At 36.5% G+C, this 16,812-nt stretch overlaps 2 protein-coding genes across 5 annotated transcripts; one reads left to right on the top strand and one right to left on the bottom strand.

Moving 5' to 3' along the window:
• Nucleotides 1-282: 282 nt before the first annotated feature.
• Nucleotides 283-12,205, top strand: SEX1 (Pyruvate phosphate dikinase, PEP/pyruvate binding domain-containing protein). Of its 4 annotated transcripts, none has more exons than XM_021978109.2 (34): nt 283-555; nt 1,075-1,340; nt 1,844-1,885; nt 2,014-2,123; nt 2,227-2,305; nt 2,394-2,485; nt 2,578-2,731; nt 3,330-3,551; nt 3,735-4,091; nt 4,214-4,324; nt 4,476-4,568; nt 4,673-4,813; nt 4,925-5,013; nt 5,238-5,372; nt 5,603-5,765; nt 5,867-5,956; nt 6,046-6,231; nt 6,597-6,659; nt 6,742-6,804; nt 6,893-6,952; nt 7,048-7,200; nt 7,370-7,453; nt 7,862-8,038; nt 8,132-8,238; nt 8,434-8,647; nt 8,725-8,828; nt 9,006-9,138; nt 9,310-9,435; nt 9,994-10,104; nt 10,556-10,654; nt 10,930-11,103; nt 11,182-11,274; nt 11,486-11,601; nt 11,793-12,205. In XM_021978109.2, exons 2-34 carry the CDS (start codon nt 1,098-1,100, stop codon nt 11,995-11,997), a joined length of 4,389 nt encoding a protein of 1,462 aa, XP_021833801.1. In that variant the 5' UTR covers nt 283-555; nt 1,075-1,097; the 3' UTR covers nt 11,998-12,205. The 4 variants fall into 4 exon arrangements, with proteins under 4 accessions (XP_021833801.1, XP_088106777.1, XP_021833799.1 ...); XM_088250651.1 differs by having other exon boundaries at nt 1,838-1,885; nt 3,336-3,551; XM_021978107.2 differs by having other exon boundaries at nt 1,838-1,885.
• Nucleotides 12,138-13,133, bottom strand: LOC110773587 (uncharacterized). Its single transcript, XM_021978110.2, has 2 exons — nt 12,817-13,133; nt 12,138-12,727 (listed from the first exon to the last, which is right to left on the bottom strand). Exons 1-2 carry the CDS (start codon nt 13,029-13,031, stop codon nt 12,307-12,309), a joined length of 636 nt encoding a protein of 211 aa, XP_021833802.1. The 5' UTR covers nt 13,032-13,133; the 3' UTR covers nt 12,138-12,306.
• Nucleotides 13,134-16,812: the final 3,679 nt, after the last annotated feature.

Raw genomic sequence — 16,812 nt, 5'->3', positions numbered from 1 at the left:
TCCTATTTTGTATCTTATTTTTCAAATAATCTCTTCATACTAATTGGTATGTGGTAGTCATTTTCGTTCAGTCCATAGCGAGCTCATTATTAAAAGATTTGATTCTTTGTAATAAGCTTAGCGACAAACAATTCCAACAAATATCAAAAGGAGGAAGGTCAGTAATGAAATTTGGGTTAACATCGAGGGCAAATATGTAGTGTGATGTCCCCCTTCTCTCTCCAGTCATCAGATCTCTCTCTCATTCAACTTAACTTAACGAGACAAGAAAATGTGGCCACGCGTCCATCGGCGGAGATAAAGCGCCATGTCACTTACGTAGACTCGCTCTCTTTGATTTCCAGAAGAATAACTACTGGTTACAAATCCCACCAATCACAAGAATTCGCGGACTGGCTTCAAAACCAAAGCCTTCGTCTTCGACCTCCACCTTTTTGTTTCTCTCTCTTCACCCTTCTTCACTCACTCACCACCCTCTTTCTTTCTCTTTCAAGAATCTGATCGTATATTCATTCTCTCCCTCTAAACTCTCAGAGCTTGAATCAATTTCCAGAGGTAGCTTCTTCAATTTCTGTTTTATTTATTCAAACAGTTTGATCAATTATTCATCGAATTTTACTGGCATTTATGGTTTCTGAACTAAAACGAATGGGAATGTTGCATTGCTGCTTGTTTTTCGCTTAATTTTCTACCCATTTTCCGTTTGGTTCCTGAGAAAATGCTTATAACAAAGAAGAAAAGCAGCGAAAGATATGTCGTGCACCTCTTGAGATTTTGAATTCCTTTTGCCAAAGTAAAAAGATATAAGCTTTAAATAGATGTATTTAAATAGGTGGCGATTTCTCAAAAATCAGAACAACGTTCAAAATAAGAAACTAGTAAAGTGATTTCCTTTTCCTTTTTCCCTTTTATTTTCCTCAGCTTTCGCGGCAACCAAACACAGAATCAGTAAGAATTACATGTTTGTGTATGTATGTGTAAGAACTTAATTTACTTGATAATTCATGAATGCTTTTAAATGGCGTAGCTTGCTCTAATTTCTTCTCCTTCGGATGGATTCTTTGGTTTCTTCAGAATTGAGGAGGGTATCAACGAACATGAGCAATTCGGTAGGCCATAGCTTGCTTCAAAGCAAGATAAATTCTTCTGGTATTCCTGCTAACACATTATTTCAAGCCAAGAGTGTCCACCAAGTGGCAGCACAGGCACGGAAGTCACCCATATCCAAGAAATTTTGTGGGAACAATTTGAACGTCCAGAAACCCAAGTTAGCCATGGGGTCACGCCGCCCTGCTACAGCCGTTCCTCGCGCTGTATTAACCACAGATCTGCCTTCCGATGTATGGAAATTTCTGTTCATATTGATCAGTTTTGAATTATAGCATTTGAGTAGTTTTCAATAATTTGTTTAATTATCCATTGGAAAACCTAGTAGAAAATAGCTTGATAATGCTAGGGTTAGGGAGGTGGTGTAATGGACAATGTGTCCAGTTCCCATTTGTCCGCATTAAGGCTTTGTTAAGAATTGAGCTTGAATGTTGGCCACTGGTTAAATTTCCAAATTCAATTCCTCCAGTGTCTCCAAATTTATACAATAAACCCTTCTTTTTTTCTTTTCTTTTTTTCCAGATAATTGTTACTCTTTGCTTGTCTGAAACATTTTTAAGATGAGGTTCCGTAATTCTAAATCAAGTGCAATATAAATAATACATGAAATCTTATTCAAGAGTGGACTAGAAAAATTATTTTAAAGTTGAGATTTGAATGAAATCTTATTCTGATTTGTCTGGTTTGTTGGCTTGGAATGTATTAATGTTAACTGACTTTTGCCTTGTAGCAGCAGCTTGCAGGGAAATTCAATCTTGGTGGGAATATTGAATTGCAGGTACATGTAGTGTAAGTGTTAGGTTCTTAGACCAATGTTATCTATTTGGATAAGCCTTTGTTGAGTTCAGCTGAGCCAAGATATGCCACAAGGGACTATACTAACAGAAGCCATACCTAAATGGGCAGGTTTATGTGAATGCATCGTCTCCAGGGTCTGCCACTCAAGTAGACATTCGGGTAACATACAGCGGTCACTCTTTGACTCTTCACTGGGGTGGGATACAAGATAGAAAAGAGTAAGTTTCCCTGTAATTGCTTCTTTAGTTGAGTCAGATACTCAAGATGTCTACCTTATAATCTGAGATGTCTTCTTTCCTTTTTATCATTTTCTATTTTCAGAAAGTGGGTGCTTCCTTCTCAGCGCCCAGATGGGACCAAAGTATATAAGAACAAAGCTCTTAGAACTCCTTTTCAAAAAGTAAGGTTTTAAAGCAGCACAAATATGATATTTGTTTATTCCTGGGCTAACTGAAGATTTATTTGTCTATCAATTGATTTTTTTCTAGTCTGGCTCCATTTCCTTGCTCAAAATTGAGATTGATGATCCTGCAATACAAGCAATCGAGTTTCTTATAGTTGATGAAAGCCAGAACAGATGGTAGGCTTTCATTTGTTCTGTTTTTTCTTGGCCTAGTAACTTTGATGTAAATGGGATGAAGAGTTTTATTCTTCCTTAATCTTCTTTGGCAGGTTTAAGAACAATGGTGATAACTTTCATGTTAAGTTACCTGCGAAAGAGAAGCTGATATCCAATGCTTCAGTTCCTGAAGAACTTGTACAAATTCAAGCATATTTGAGATGGGAAAGAAAGGGTAAACAGATGTATACACCAGAGCAAGAAAAGGCATGTGAATTGTGCTCTAATTTTACAAATATCCTATTGTCATCATTACTGGATCACCAACTGTAATTCTTTTTCTCCTTTTGCTTATTACTTCCCCCGGGAAGAAAGAAACACCAGAGCAAGAGAAGGCATGTAAAATGTGCCATCTAAGTTTACAAATTTCCTGTCATCATTGTTACTGCATCTCCAACTGTAATTCTTTCTTTCCTTTTCATTTTTTACTTCCCATGGAGAGAGAAATCCAGTTGTGTTAGGATTTCTCTGTGTTGCAGAATCTCATCCATCCTCACCCTTATACCATGGTGCTCATGTGTAATGTATCTCTTACAGAATAAGGATTGGTTTAGTATAATTTCATATGGATTATGAAATGTAGTTTCCTTTAGGTGGAATTTTCCTAAAGATTAGTGTTGAACTTCCTTTCAAGGGACAGAGTTCTCTATGTATATGATTTCATGCTATATAAAGTCTGGCTAATGAAAATTCATTAGTCATTTAGCTTCCTTGTAGAACATTTGACAAGAGAAACTTGTGAAGTTGATTTAAAGACTTTTTATGCTATTTTGGTTTGCTTTTAATGAATATTTACTGTTTATAGGTGGAGTATGAAGCAGCCCGAAGTGAGCTATTGGAGGAAGTAGCTAGGGGTACGTCCATACAAGATCTCAAAGTGAGGCTGACTAAGAAAAATGATGGTGGTAAAATTGAAGAACCATCTCTTTCTGAGACAGAGAGGATTCCTGAGGATCTTGTACAAATACAATCTTATATACGCTGGGAGAAAGCTGGGAAACCCAACTACTCCCCAGAAGAGCAACTTGTAAATTCCAAATCTCCTTTGAGCTTCTTGGTTCTTGTTTCTATTTTTCCCCTCTTTTTCCTTTTAGGTATCTCCTTTCAAGCAAATGGAGACTAACTGTTTGCTTCCTTGGTGTGTTCAATGAGTTGTATCTCCTGTTTTTGCTTAGAGTTGATCTTGATTGGTGTGATTTTCTGAAAACAGAGGGAATTTGAGGAAGCAAGACAAGAGTTGCAGAGGGAACTAGAGAAAGGTTCCTCTCTTGATGAGATAAGGAAGAAGATTACCAAAGGAGAGATACAAACAAAGGTTGCAAAGAAATTTGAGAGTAAACAGGTTTTTAGAACCGCCAGAATACAGCGCAAGAAGAGGGACTTTATGCAGATTATCAATAAACATGCTGCTAAAATTGTAGATGAAGCTAAAATTGTAGATAAAGAACATTCAGTCAAACCAAAACCTTTGACAGCAGTTGAGCTTTTCGCCAAGGCAAAGAAAGAACAGGATGGTGGTTCTGTTCTGAGGAAATATACTTTCAGGCTCAATGATAAGGACCTCCTGGTGAGACAATTATGCGTATTGATTCTTGGTTCTTCTGGTTTTTTTTTTTTTTTTTTTTTTTCTGCAAGGCAATTTTCTTGTAGGGAGTAAACTGAATTTTAGAATCCTGAAACATTTTTAAGGTACTTGTAACCAAGCCTGCTGGAAAGACAAAGGTTCATCTTGCAACAGATTTCAAAGAACCACTTACCCTTCACTGGGCTTTATCTGAAAACAAGGCTGGAGAGTGGTCGGTAATATTTTTAAATCTGTTAATTAAAAATATGGTCTTCACGAATATGTTAAATATTTTCGTTCTTTCACATTTCTCTTTTTAATTTTCCATGCATTGCTTGTTAATCACAGAGCACGAAAGAGTTAAGTAAGCTATATTGTCATTTTCAGGAACCACCTCCAAATGCACTTCCCCAGGGTTCAGTTTCTCTAAAGGGGGCCGCTGAAACACAATTTCAAAGTTCTGCTGACCCTACTTATGAGGTATGCCAAGGGAAACATGAATTGGTCCATGGGCCTTGGTACTTTAGACTAGTAAATATATTTCTGTAGAAAATTGTCTTGATATATTGCCAGTAACTTTACAGGTTCAATATTTAGAAATAGAAATCGAAGAGGAGAGTTTCAAAGGAATGCCATTCGTTCTTTGTTCTGCTGGAAATTGGATTAAGAATCAAGGCTCGGATTTCTATGTTGACTTTGGTGTTGAACTCAAGAAAGTTCAGAAGGTTGCTCCTTGTTTTTGGTCATAATGTCTATTTCTACGAGTGCCTTATCTAGATTCTACTCCAGGTTCCATTACCTTTACAATTTTAATCACTGAACTTTTCCCATTCAAGGATGCTGGTGATGGCAAAGGTACTGCGAAGGGTTTGTTGGATAAAATAGCAGAGAAGGAGAGTGAGGCACAGAAATCCTTTATGCATCGGTCAGTAATCTCTTTGGAATTAGATAATATATAGATTCATTGACTTTGGTATTTCTTGTTCCATTTTATACCATTCTACTTTATTTGTCCCCCAATATATTAAGTGTAAATGAATGCTCTAGTTACTACTATATTTGTGATGAATTCAACTTGGAGAAAGTTATGGGTGCTCTAATTGGTTCATTTCGTTTTCTTTTCTGAATCTCATATTTTCCTTTTCTCAGATTTAACATTGCAGCAGACTTAATCAATCAAGCAAAAGATTCTGGTGAATTAGGTCTTGCAGGTATTTTGGTGTGGATGAGGTTTATGGCTACGAGACAGCTCATTTGGAATAAAAATTACAACGTGAAACCACGGTACAATTCTTTTGATCTCTAGAGTATGCTTTGTTAATACTTTCTATTTGGGGAATATGGACATGGAGATATGTGGATATCATCTTAAATGGCTCCCATGTATGATTAGTTACAAGGACCAAGTCTAGTTTCCATGACTTCTGTTTCTCTGCACATCTCACTTCTCCTAATATGTCAAACCCAGGTCTTCCTTTAAACTCAACAGTATTTTTATTTTCCTCGTGGTGCAGTGAGATTAGTAAAGCACAGGACAGGCTCACAGACTTGCTCCAGAGCATTTATGCAAGTCATCCACAGTATCGAGAACTTCTACGTATGATTATGTCTACTGTTGGCCGTGGAGGAGAAGGGGATGTGGGACAGCGAATTCGAGATGAGATCCTTGTCATCCAGGTGGAGATTATTATTTTTACTTTACTTCATGTGGTCCAATATTCACTTCCCTCATTTCTGGACAAGTTTCAGATTTAATGTAATTTATTGAATGATGTCAGAGAAACAATGAGTGCAAGGGCGGAATGATGGAGGAATGGCATCAAAAGTTGCATAATAACACTAGTCCAGATGATGTTGTTATTTGTCAGGTATTGGAGCCGAAGCTTGTTAGGGTCTATTCAGTGGTTTTTTTTTAAATTTAAAAAATTATCATTAACATTGTCACTTGTCACTGCAGGCATTATTGGATTACATAAAAAATGACTTTGATATTGGTGTTTACTGGAAAACATTGAATGATAATGGAATCACAAAAGAACGTCTTCTAAGCTATGATCGGGGAATCCATAATGAACCCAATTTCAGGAGAGATCAGAAAGAGAGTCTTCTGCGGGATTTGGGGCACTACATGAGAACTTTGAAGGTTGGATTCCTAAACATTTGACGTCTAAGTTTTATGTTTGACTAGTTTTTTATTATTATTATAAACATCTGCATCACATAAATTTGCATGATTTATGGCATCCATCATGAAGAGTTTGTCATGTTGTATATGGTATGGTATAGTGGTACTACACCTATTCTTTCAGTTGTTTCTTCTGTAAAATAGATGATATCCATATCACAGGAGGAATTTCATGATACATTTTCTTCCTTTTATGATGAAAAGAGGTTTTGTGCAAATTTGTTTTCTGATTATGTGGACTTCTTTTGACCCGTATTGCGTGCTGTGCATTATGTTGTAGCTTTCTTTTCTACCAATATTGACTGATCAATATTTACATGCAGGCAGTTCATTCAGGTGCAGATCTTGAATCTGCCATTCAAAATTGTATGGGCTACAAATCTGAGGTAATATCAATAGTTAATTGGAGTAGCTCAACATAATGCACTGTTACTTGTTAGCAATAATAGGACCTTTCATTCTTTCCAGGGTCAAGGATTCATGGTTGGAGTAAAAATAAACCCTATATCTGGCTTGCCATCTGAGTTTCCAGTAATGTTCTCAACTTCATTTCAATTTCTTATGATGGGTGAACTAAATGAGATAACTAATAAGATTTTGCATCTTGACATTTATCCAGGACCTCCTGCGATTTGTACTAGAACATGTTGAAGACAGAAATGTGGAAGTCCTTATTGAGGTTTGTGAAATTTTGATATTGGAATTTATTTTTCCAGTCATTCTCTTACGCTCTAACTCTGATTTTCAATGTTTAAAAAAAAAAAATTAATTCAGGGTTTGCTTGAGGCTCGCCAGGCGCTTTGGCCATTGCTCTCTAAGCCTCATGATCGTCTGAGGGATCTATTATTTTTGGACATTGCCCTTGATTCTACTGTCAGGACTGCTATTGAGAGGGGATATGAAGAACTGAACAATGCTGGGCCAGAGGTATTTCTTATCTCTAAGAAAATATCTATATGTCTCAGAATCAATCTCGGTTTACTTTTTCTCCTTTTTCTTCTCCACCAATGTTGCGTCATTTTGAGTCTAATACGATCAGTTGCAATGATAAAGTCCAAAATTTATGTTTTGATCGGCTGATTTATGCATTATGCAGAAAATTATGTACTTCATCTCTTTGGTTCTAGAAAACCTGGCACTATCGTCAGATGATAATGAGGACCTTGTTTACTGTTTGAAGGTAAATATCGAATCATAAATTTAACACTTTTTCTTTTTCCAGTTCTTGCTTCATGCAGATGGGTTTTGTAATAAGGATTATTAAACCTATGTTTGGATATGGAATTCTTTTTCTTTTGTTTTATAAGAATTCAAGTCAATTGGAAGAATAGGATAAGAGTAGGGGACTTCTTCTTTTGTTTACATTTCCAAGATGCTGGCTAAATATTGCAGTACCGCCAGTTGTTTAGGTCAGTGGGTAATGTTCTACTTCAAACCCATTACCTTTGTGTTTGTCTTCAGGAGGCATAAAGATAGCCTATACATGTACTTCCTGGTGCTAATAAAGTGTAAAATGTCTTACAAAATTTCAATTTATTTTTTTCTTTCTTAAAGTATAGTGATTTGATTTCTTTCGTTTCTTATGAAGGGGTGGGATCGTGCTATAAACATGTTAAACAGTAACAGCGATGACTGGGCATTATGTGCAAAATCAGTCCTAGACAGAACCCGCCTTGCACTTGCAAACAAGGCAGAATCGTATCTCAGTGTTTTACAGCCATCAGCAGAGTACCTTGGATCACAGCTTGGAGTGGACCAATCAGCTGTATGTATTATCTGTCTTCAAAACTAAAGCATTTTGTTTCATATATGTATCATATAGCTTTGTTGTTTCTGTGCTCATAATTATTTCTTGCAGGTGAACATATTTACTGAAGAAATTATCCGTGCTGGATCAGCTGCCTCTTTGTCCTCGCTCCTTAATCGACTGGATCCAGTTCTTCGAAAGACTGCTCATCTGGGAAGGTTGATTGTACTTCCATTGTTTAGCCAATCATATCATGTCTAATCTCAAATAGTTAGAGATTGAATGGTAATATAAAGGAATAAATGCACTCTGATGTGTTATAAAACTAAGAAGATTTAACAGCAACATTATTTAACATATATCACTTACATGGGGTGATAATTTTCTGATGTTACTTTGGTTAACCTGGACAGCTGGCAGGTTATCAGCCCACTGGAAGTGGTTGGATATGTGGTCGTTGTGGATGAATTACTCACTGTTCAGAATAAAGTTTACAGCAAGCCCACAATTTTGGTGGCAAAAAGTGTAAAAGGTGAGGAAGAAATTCCAGATGGTACTGTTGCTGTGCTGACACCTGATATGCCAGACGTCCTATCTCATGTCTCTGTCCGAGCAAGAAATAGCAAGGTAATCACTCATCAATCATAATTTTCTTTCCATAATAGTTGACATGTTTGGTAAAATAACCAACTTTTTATTTGCAGGTTTGTTTTGCAACATGCTTTGACCCCAATATTCTGGCTGACCTCCAAGCTAGTGAAGGGAAGTTACTACGTATAAAGCCAACACCTGCTGATATAACTTATAGGTACTTTTTTTCTTTGTAGCTTGATCATGAAAAATGTTCATATGTTGTCTCCTATTATGTGCTGACAAAATGGTTTCAGGTGCCACTCGATAAAAGTTTCAATGCGTTATAATTTCCATTATTGAATGACTTGTCTCTCAAATACGTTATTTACTTTTGTTTCATGTATAATTTCAGTGAGGTTAATGAGGGTGAGCTAGAAGATGCAAGTTTAACTCATTCAACAGAAGACACTCCATCTCTGACATTGGTCAGGAAACAATTTACTGGTAGATATGCCATATCATCTGATGAGTTCACAAGTGAAATGGTAAGCTTGAATTTTTTTTCAACTTACAGCTATGGAGTTATTTTCTGTTTCCTTCATTTTTTTTTGTTTTTCACTATTGACTGGGTTTTAATCCCTTTATAAAAGACAAATTCTTAGACTATGCAATTTCCTAATTTTTGATATTTTGTATAACTTCTGTGGTGATGGCAGGTTGGAGCTAAATCACGTAATATTTCTTATATAAAAGGAAAACTGCCGTCTTGGATTGGAATTCCTACATCAGTTGCCCTACCATTTGGAGTATTTGAGAAGGTTCTTTCAGAAGATTCAAATAAGGTTTTCTTCACCACAAATCTTATAATGTCGGGTATATTTGTTAGAATTTTCATTGTAACTCAATTGTTGTCTCTTGATTACGATCAAATTTACTACGGAAGGGGTTCCAGATTGTGAAGATGAGTTTACTTGATACTGAAATTAATGTCTAACAATTTATGAGGTGGAACTCTGTTACTCTTCAAAAAATTTAATGAACGCAGTGATGGAAATGCAACTGTATTTGATGTAGCTTCAGTACTGTATGGTTGATATAGAAAGAGGAATTTTTTTATTCGTCGACTGAAAAAGGAAAAAACAAGAAGCAATGTTTAAGGAAGCCACATGACTAAGATGTTACTCAATCACCGAGATCAATTATATAAGATATATAAACTTAAAATGAATTTGGTTACTTGTGTTTTGCATTGTTCTTGTCTAATGTTATAATAACACTACCTTATGAGGACAAACGAGGGTTCCATTCCATCTGCTTGCAATCCATTATGTATTTAGTCAAGTTTCATATTTATTGTATAATGCTCTAGTCTGACACTCTCGTGTCTGTTTACTTTATAGGCAGTGGCTGAAAAGTTGGGAACTCTAAAGAAAAAGTTAAAAGGTGAAGATTTTGATTCGCTTAGGGAGATTCGGGAGACCGTTTTACAGCTGGCAGCACCACCCCAGTTGGTATGTTTTTGCTACTAGCAGGTTTTAAAAGTTTTATTTTTTGTCAAAACAACTCATAATAGGTTGCAAAGCATGCAATTTCCATTTCATAGTCTACAATCACATGAACGCTGCAGGGGTATTCCAATCTCTAAAGTGTTATGTATGGCATCCCATCACCCGTTTTCCAACATAAATTGTAAAGAAACAAAGACTAAAAATGACATTTCTGATTGGTGACCAAGCAAGAAATTTCATATTTCTATGTATGGGTTTTGTAGACCTTTCCTTTACTCTCATAAACTAAAATTCAAGTGTGAATTACAGGTTACCGGTTTGCTTCTTTTGTTATCTTGATATAACATAAAATCCAGTATTGCTAGTTATAAGGGAAATTAACTCTATGGAGCCTCCAGGCAGAATGATACAGTTTAAGTGAACGATACTAGCTCATGTGGCAAGTTATTTTCAGGTCCAAGAGCTGAGGACTAAGATGCAAAGTTCAGGAATGCCTTGGCCTGGTGATGAAGGTGAACAAAGGTGGGAACAAGCATGGATGGCTATAAAAAAGGTAAGACTGCTTTGCTAACATTGTGAGTTGCCAGTAGAGCTAGGAATTTAACCATCCCTAATATTATTGTTGGGGAAATAGTACCTTTAAGTAGTAATATATATGGGCCAGCCAGCATTGTGAGTTGACTCTCTGCTGTTTTTTAGTTCTCTTTGCTTATCACAAATTACATTACATGATATCCGAGTTCAAGTCGTCTGCTAACTAATGCTGATCAAATTGTTCTATCCAAAACTTTCTGATATATTGGGGCATTCTCATCTGTTATAATCCAGGTCTGGGCTTCAAAGTGGAATGAGAGAGCATACTTCAGCACAAGAAAAGTGAAATTAGATCATGATTATCTCTGCATGGCTGTCCTTGTTCAAGAAATCATAAATGCTGACTATGCATTCGTTATTCACACGACTAACCCATCATCAGGAGACTCATCAGAGATATATGCTGAGGTATTTGGTGGTTTTTAAGCAAGATATATTTTCAACTAGTATCAGTGACATTGATTTGGGTCGTTTTTTCTGTGATAGGTTGTTAAGGGACTTGGGGAAACCCTGGTTGGAGCTTATCCTGGACGTGCTCTAAGTTTTATTAGCAAGAAGAATGATCTGGACTCACCCCAGGTAATACATTTTTGTGCATCTCTCACCAAAAGTGACATAAGAGTCCATGGAGGGCAATGAATTGCGTTGTTAATTTCTTGAGTGATGACGACTTGGTTATAGGCTTTCACAGACCCTACTAATCCTATCACAACCATGTAATTGGGGAATGTGCATCTTTTTTTCTTGGACCTGCCATTGTTTGCACTCATGAGTATGTGGACATTTTCAGGTGTTGGGTTACCCTAGCAAACCCATTGGCCTCTTTATAAGACGATCCATAATCTTTCGATCTGATTCCAATGGTGAAGATCTTGAAGGTTATGCAGGTGCAGGCCTTTATGACAGGTAGACTCCCATACAACTCTCCCAGGCAATAAGCTTCCATCAATAGATGATCGACTAATTGTAAACTAATCGCTACACTCAGCCAGATTCATTGTCGGGCATTTTATGTTTGCATAGATAATGTATGCACTTAAGAATTCAATTAAATATATATATTTTTAAAATCTAATATCGTTGCTTGCTATTGACAGTGTTCCTATGGATGAGGAAGAGAAAGTTGTGCTTGACTATTCATCTGACCCACTGATGGTTGACGGAAACTTTCGCAAGTCAATCCTCTCTAGCATTGCTCGTGCCGGAAGTGCAATTGAGGAGCTGTATGGGTCTCCACAAGACATTGAAGGTGTGATCAGGGATGGGAAACTCTATGTTGTCCAGACAAGACCCCAAATGTGATCTATTTTTGTATTAAATTCTTTATAGGATTTGGGCTATAGACATTGTTTTGTGTAGAAGGAAAAAAAGAAAGAATAATGAAACAAATAATGAGGAGGACATGTCCGTGGCAATATGAACAATTTACACGAGGCTTCATTTGTATTGTATTTACTGGAAGTAATATATAAATGTTTATTATATATAATAGCATAATATTTACATGAAAGATGTCATCTTTATTTATTTCAAATATCAACATCTCTTGCTTTGCTAATTGCTGCGATAAATTATAAAATAGCCAGATCAACTTGCATGTCTGTCTGTCTCTCAGCAGTCGGAAGTAAATCCAGAGAGATCCATCCACACTTCATTTAAGCGCCCAGAAAGGTGATATGAAGCATTGTACTGGGCAATCGCATAGGAGCTCTTGTCTTCCAAAATTGCAGGCTTTCCATTCAAGTGTTTATTTAGGCTGTTCACAAGAGTTTCAAATTCTTTCTGAAAATGGTCATCCCTGGCAAACCCTGTAAACTTTCTGACTGCTATGCAATGGCTTCTCCACTTATCAAACTGCAGATTCAGATCACCGGAGGGCTGAGGAGGTGTTCTTTCATATTTGGCAGGCAGATACAGCCTTACATAATATTCTGCTGGCCCATGCACTGATGGGACAATGCTTGTTAAGACAGGGGCAGTCATGGTAATTTCTGAAGTGTTAAGGTTAGCTCCGTGAATATACTGATACAACCTGATCAAATTCAAACCATATTCATCCAAAAAAATTATATAAAAAAAACAATTTGAGAAAAATGAATAATGAAGTGTTGGTAAATTGACCTGTGAAAGCCATCTTTGGTGGCTTTTTCAAAGGAGGTTGTTTCTCTGACGAGAGCAGACATCCATGAGGATTCTCTGTACTGTCTGAGCTCAAAATCTGATTCTGAGTGCACCACCTTGTACTGAGGTGATTCAATAGACTGACCAGAGAGTACAAGTTTACAATTGTAAAGGTAACAACACATTACTATCAAGATTAACAATGGCCTCTCCATTTTGTGAAGTATGTGATGCCTTGTGCTCTGTCCCCCTAGGGGGCCTCTGGCTTTATAAGCAGCAAAGCAGGACAGGTTTCATGTTGTGACTTGTGTTGAGACTTCAGAGTCGCATCAATGATTTAAATGATCTTGAACCTCTTCACCTATTGTCAATTAATTTTAAATTGAATGCTCGTATATGCACACATGTTTTTAGTGGCTCTAGTTCTTCCCACCATCTCCTTTTGCTGTTCACCACTTGTAAAATATGAACCAAAATCAAATGATGTTTGCCACTTCACTGTACTATTACATAGAATAATTTGACCACTAACAAAAATAGACTGGAAGCAAAAGGGTATCTCTCTCACTCACCCCTCACCACTACTGATTAGAGCCTTACCAACCCCAAAAAGTCTCTATGGAATCTTGAGTGGAACCAATATAAGACAATACTAATCAGCAACAATCAAAACTTTGTTATTTATCTTCCAATGAGTTCCTTCGAGTCAAATATTTATTCCACATTGCGTATCATGAAATTTATTTACTTATCTTGCTTAGTGGATTGGAATCGGTAATGGCTGGATAGAAAGGAATCTCTTTTATAAAAGCTTAACGTTTAATATGCATTTTAACCCATTCTCAAACATAAACACTCGACAGCAGGAACATAATCTATGCATTTCATCATATCACAACCCTCCTTCAAAGTAAGGTTTGCAATTTGGCAAATAAGCCCACACTTTCTTTCAAGTTGGGTTGGGCTAACATTCGGATCCAAATGCAAGGTAATGGGCATTAATTGCCTCGAGTTTATCAATTTGGGCCGAGGCAATCAATTAAACCAAAGAGCCTACTAAATGCACCCAAAAGATTGAACAGTGCACTCAATTTCAAAATTTTGGGTGCATTAAACACCTTTAAACTAGGTAGATACCAGTTAGGTCAGTTGGTCCGTTGCACTCAAGTTCGGACCCCCTTCCCTTAGGTTAGAAAAATTTAGACTATCACATGTATTCAATAATAATAATAATAATAAACCCTCTAAATTGTCATGAATGTTATTTTGAGACATTTTCACTTTTACCACTCACTGATTGAACAAATGTATGTTTGCTCTGGGTCATTTTCCGCAGTTCCAATCATATAACACAAAAGTCCAAAGTTCAAAATAGTTCGTATTTGCTACAGTTATGACAAGGTTAAACCCTTAAAGCTCTTCTGTGCATGCTGGCTGCATAGATGGGCCATGGCCATGTAACAGCCAGCAAGATCATGATCAAACTACATGTGCAGTGCAGGGTGAATCAAGATATATGATTAATCATGATCCTCGTGTTCTCTCCTTAGCAAGCAATGCCAAGAGACTCCCCTTAAGATTATGTACTTGGTTCCAGCAACACAATCATGATGTGTTTTATGGCCCATGATATGATGGCCAAAGCATGCCCCCCAACCCAAAAAAAAAAAAAAAAAAAAGAGTTGGTAGAGAAGAAACATTCTTTTTCTAACAGTCAGTGTGTGGGCATGCAGTCGGCGACATTGTTCATCAATGGCTTCTTCTATGTTCGTTTGCTCATTAAGTTTTTTTTTTTTGAAGGATTAACTTCTTGTTGTTGTATATATCTTGGAAAGCTGGCCAAACTTGTTAGACAAAATCATTGCTTAACACTACTGTTCCACGCTTGGCAAAGCCTTTTCAATCTTCTCTTTTCCCACTTTCAAGAGCTTTTTTTTCATTTAAAATACTATATTATCTATATATATATACACACACCTACCCTACCCACTGAGGCAAGGCAAGGCAAGGCAAGAGTATCAATCTACAGTATGAATTCCAAGATAGATAAATACACATTTGCATAAAAAAAACAATCACTTCTTCTTCAAAAACAGAAAAAAAGAATGGTCGGCAGATAACTACACTTAAAAAAGAATTTAGTGTTGGGTGGTTGGTTGGTTCTAAATTCATTATTCTCAACTCTGTAAAACTGCCACCATTCTTTCTCACGATTCTATCCTTTTCATTTTATGTGGTTCAATTCTAAATTCAATTTCACTTTACAATTATTCCCCCTTTTAAGTAGAATGGTAAGGTTTGGTTGTTTGATGCATTCAGAGAAGAGAATAGATGCAGTGAACAGTTTTCTTCTGATACAAGATACTTAGATACCTACCCTATATATAATTGGTTGGTTCCCAGGAAGATGGAGGAAAACAAAAGTAATGTGTTAGATTCTACAATTATATCATTAACTCAAGTATATTAGTGGTATTTATTAATTGGAACTGTTAATAATAAGTTCTTAACACATTCTTAATGACCAAGTAAAGCATTGCATAAAGCTGTTCATTGAGGTCTAACTTAGTTATATTCCCCCCATATCCTAAAACTTCATGAACATGCTCTTTTTCAAGTGGGATCGGATAATTATGCAAAGTTGTGCGAAGGAGCTTTTGGACTTTGAATTCAAGCCCCCCATTGGATTCAGAAGATTGACCAACACAAAGAGAGAGAGAGAGAGAGAGAGAGAGAGAGAGAGGCTCATAAGACATAAAATAAGTCAAGGAATTATAACTATGTCATCATGACATGACCAAACTTGGAACTTTCATCTATTCCTTTGGGAGGGCTTTGATTACAATCCCACACCACACATATGATATGAAATTGGGCCACTCACTCCCGCAAAATGTGGCAATGGAATTCATTTTCATTCACAATTTCTAAGCCGCTCATGTTGTTGTTGTTGTTAAAGGTTTCTTCTAGGAATCGATACTCAAAAAGCTCACCTTTGGTTGCTTGTGGGGTTCTCAATCCATGTCAAGAAGCTGCTCATAGTCATGTTGTCGCTAAGTCACTTTCATTTTTCAAATGGCTTTGAGGCCAATGGGTCTTGGTCAATTCTATCACCGCCTTTTCCTCTGGGGTTGAATTTTAATTGAGAGAATTTTTTTTTTTTCCCACATAATTCACGAAGGAAATCTGCAAATTCCCATAATCAAGCACACAATCAAGCGGATCACTTACTTGACAACCAAGCACAATCTGGCTGATTATTTTCCTTAAATTCAAGGCCTTTGATTTAGGATCTAGACTTGTATAATTGTCAATCACTCCTGTTGTCTAGCAATTCTCGCATTCTTACTGCAGTACTTGTATATATTTGTATGAAAACATTGTGAAATATATACAATGATACTAATTCTTTCAGCAAACCATAGTTACACACAATAATAAGGATCAAACCAACATGCCACTTCACAAAATCAAAGAAAAAGTATTATCAAAATCACATCACGAAATCGCTAAACTAATTACTAATTCTTAATTCAGTGGTATTTCACTTTTCATTGTTCCATGTAACATCACAAAATCATATTGGTTAATGTTGAACACTGAATTGGGAAAAAAGATTATTATTATTATTATTATTTTGTTTTGAAAAGGGAAAAATGGTAAGTTGTTGAAGTGACCTTACTCATGTCATGCAACTCTTCTAGAGTCAATGCAAGTATGTAGTGCAGTACTGAAATGTCAAAAAGGTGAACTTTGGCTCCCATTCTGAGATGTCAAATAATATGCACACATAGTGGCCCTTGTTTGTGTGACTGTCACCAAAACATTCTCCTTTTCCTTTTTCCAGATGCCTCATAGCCTCTTACCAATATCATTGCCCCAAGGTGGAGACACCATCATTATATCTACTTATTATAAATAACTCCAATTAAAATTTTAAAATGAGGTTTAGGAAGAAATGACTAGTTATGGATAATAATATATGGCCTAGCCATA

Source organism: Prunus avium, chromosome 1, assembly GCF_965620075.1.
Source record: "Prunus avium chromosome 1, drPruAviu1.hap1.1, whole genome shotgun sequence".
In the NCBI taxonomy this organism is placed as follows: domain Eukaryota; kingdom Viridiplantae; phylum Streptophyta; class Magnoliopsida; order Rosales; family Rosaceae; genus Prunus; species Prunus avium.
Note: the sequence above shows the minus strand (reverse complement) of the source record. Positions and strands in the feature narration are given on the sequence as shown.

Excerpts from the sequence above, each read along its gene's own strand:
- SEX1 (XM_021978107.2), top strand. The coding sequence starts at position 1,098 with ATGAGCAATTCGGTAGGCCATAGCTTGCTTCAAAGCAAGATAAATTCT. Across the intron at positions 1,886-2,013 it reads GTGGGAATATTGAATTGCAG|GTTTATGTGAATGCATCGTC; the intron begins GTACATGTAGTG and ends CTAAATGGGCAG. Across the intron at positions 8,829-9,005 it reads CCTGCTGATATAACTTATAG|TGAGGTTAATGAGGGTGAGC; the intron begins GTACTTTTTTTC and ends GTATAATTTCAG.
- LOC110773587 (XM_021978110.2), bottom strand. The coding sequence starts at position 13,031 with ATGGAGAGGCCATTGTTAATCTTGATAGTAATGTGTTGTTACCTTTAC. Across the intron at positions 12,728-12,816 it reads ACCAAAGATGGCTTTCACAG|GTTGTATCAGTATATTCACG; the intron begins GTCAATTTACCA and ends GAATTTGATCAG.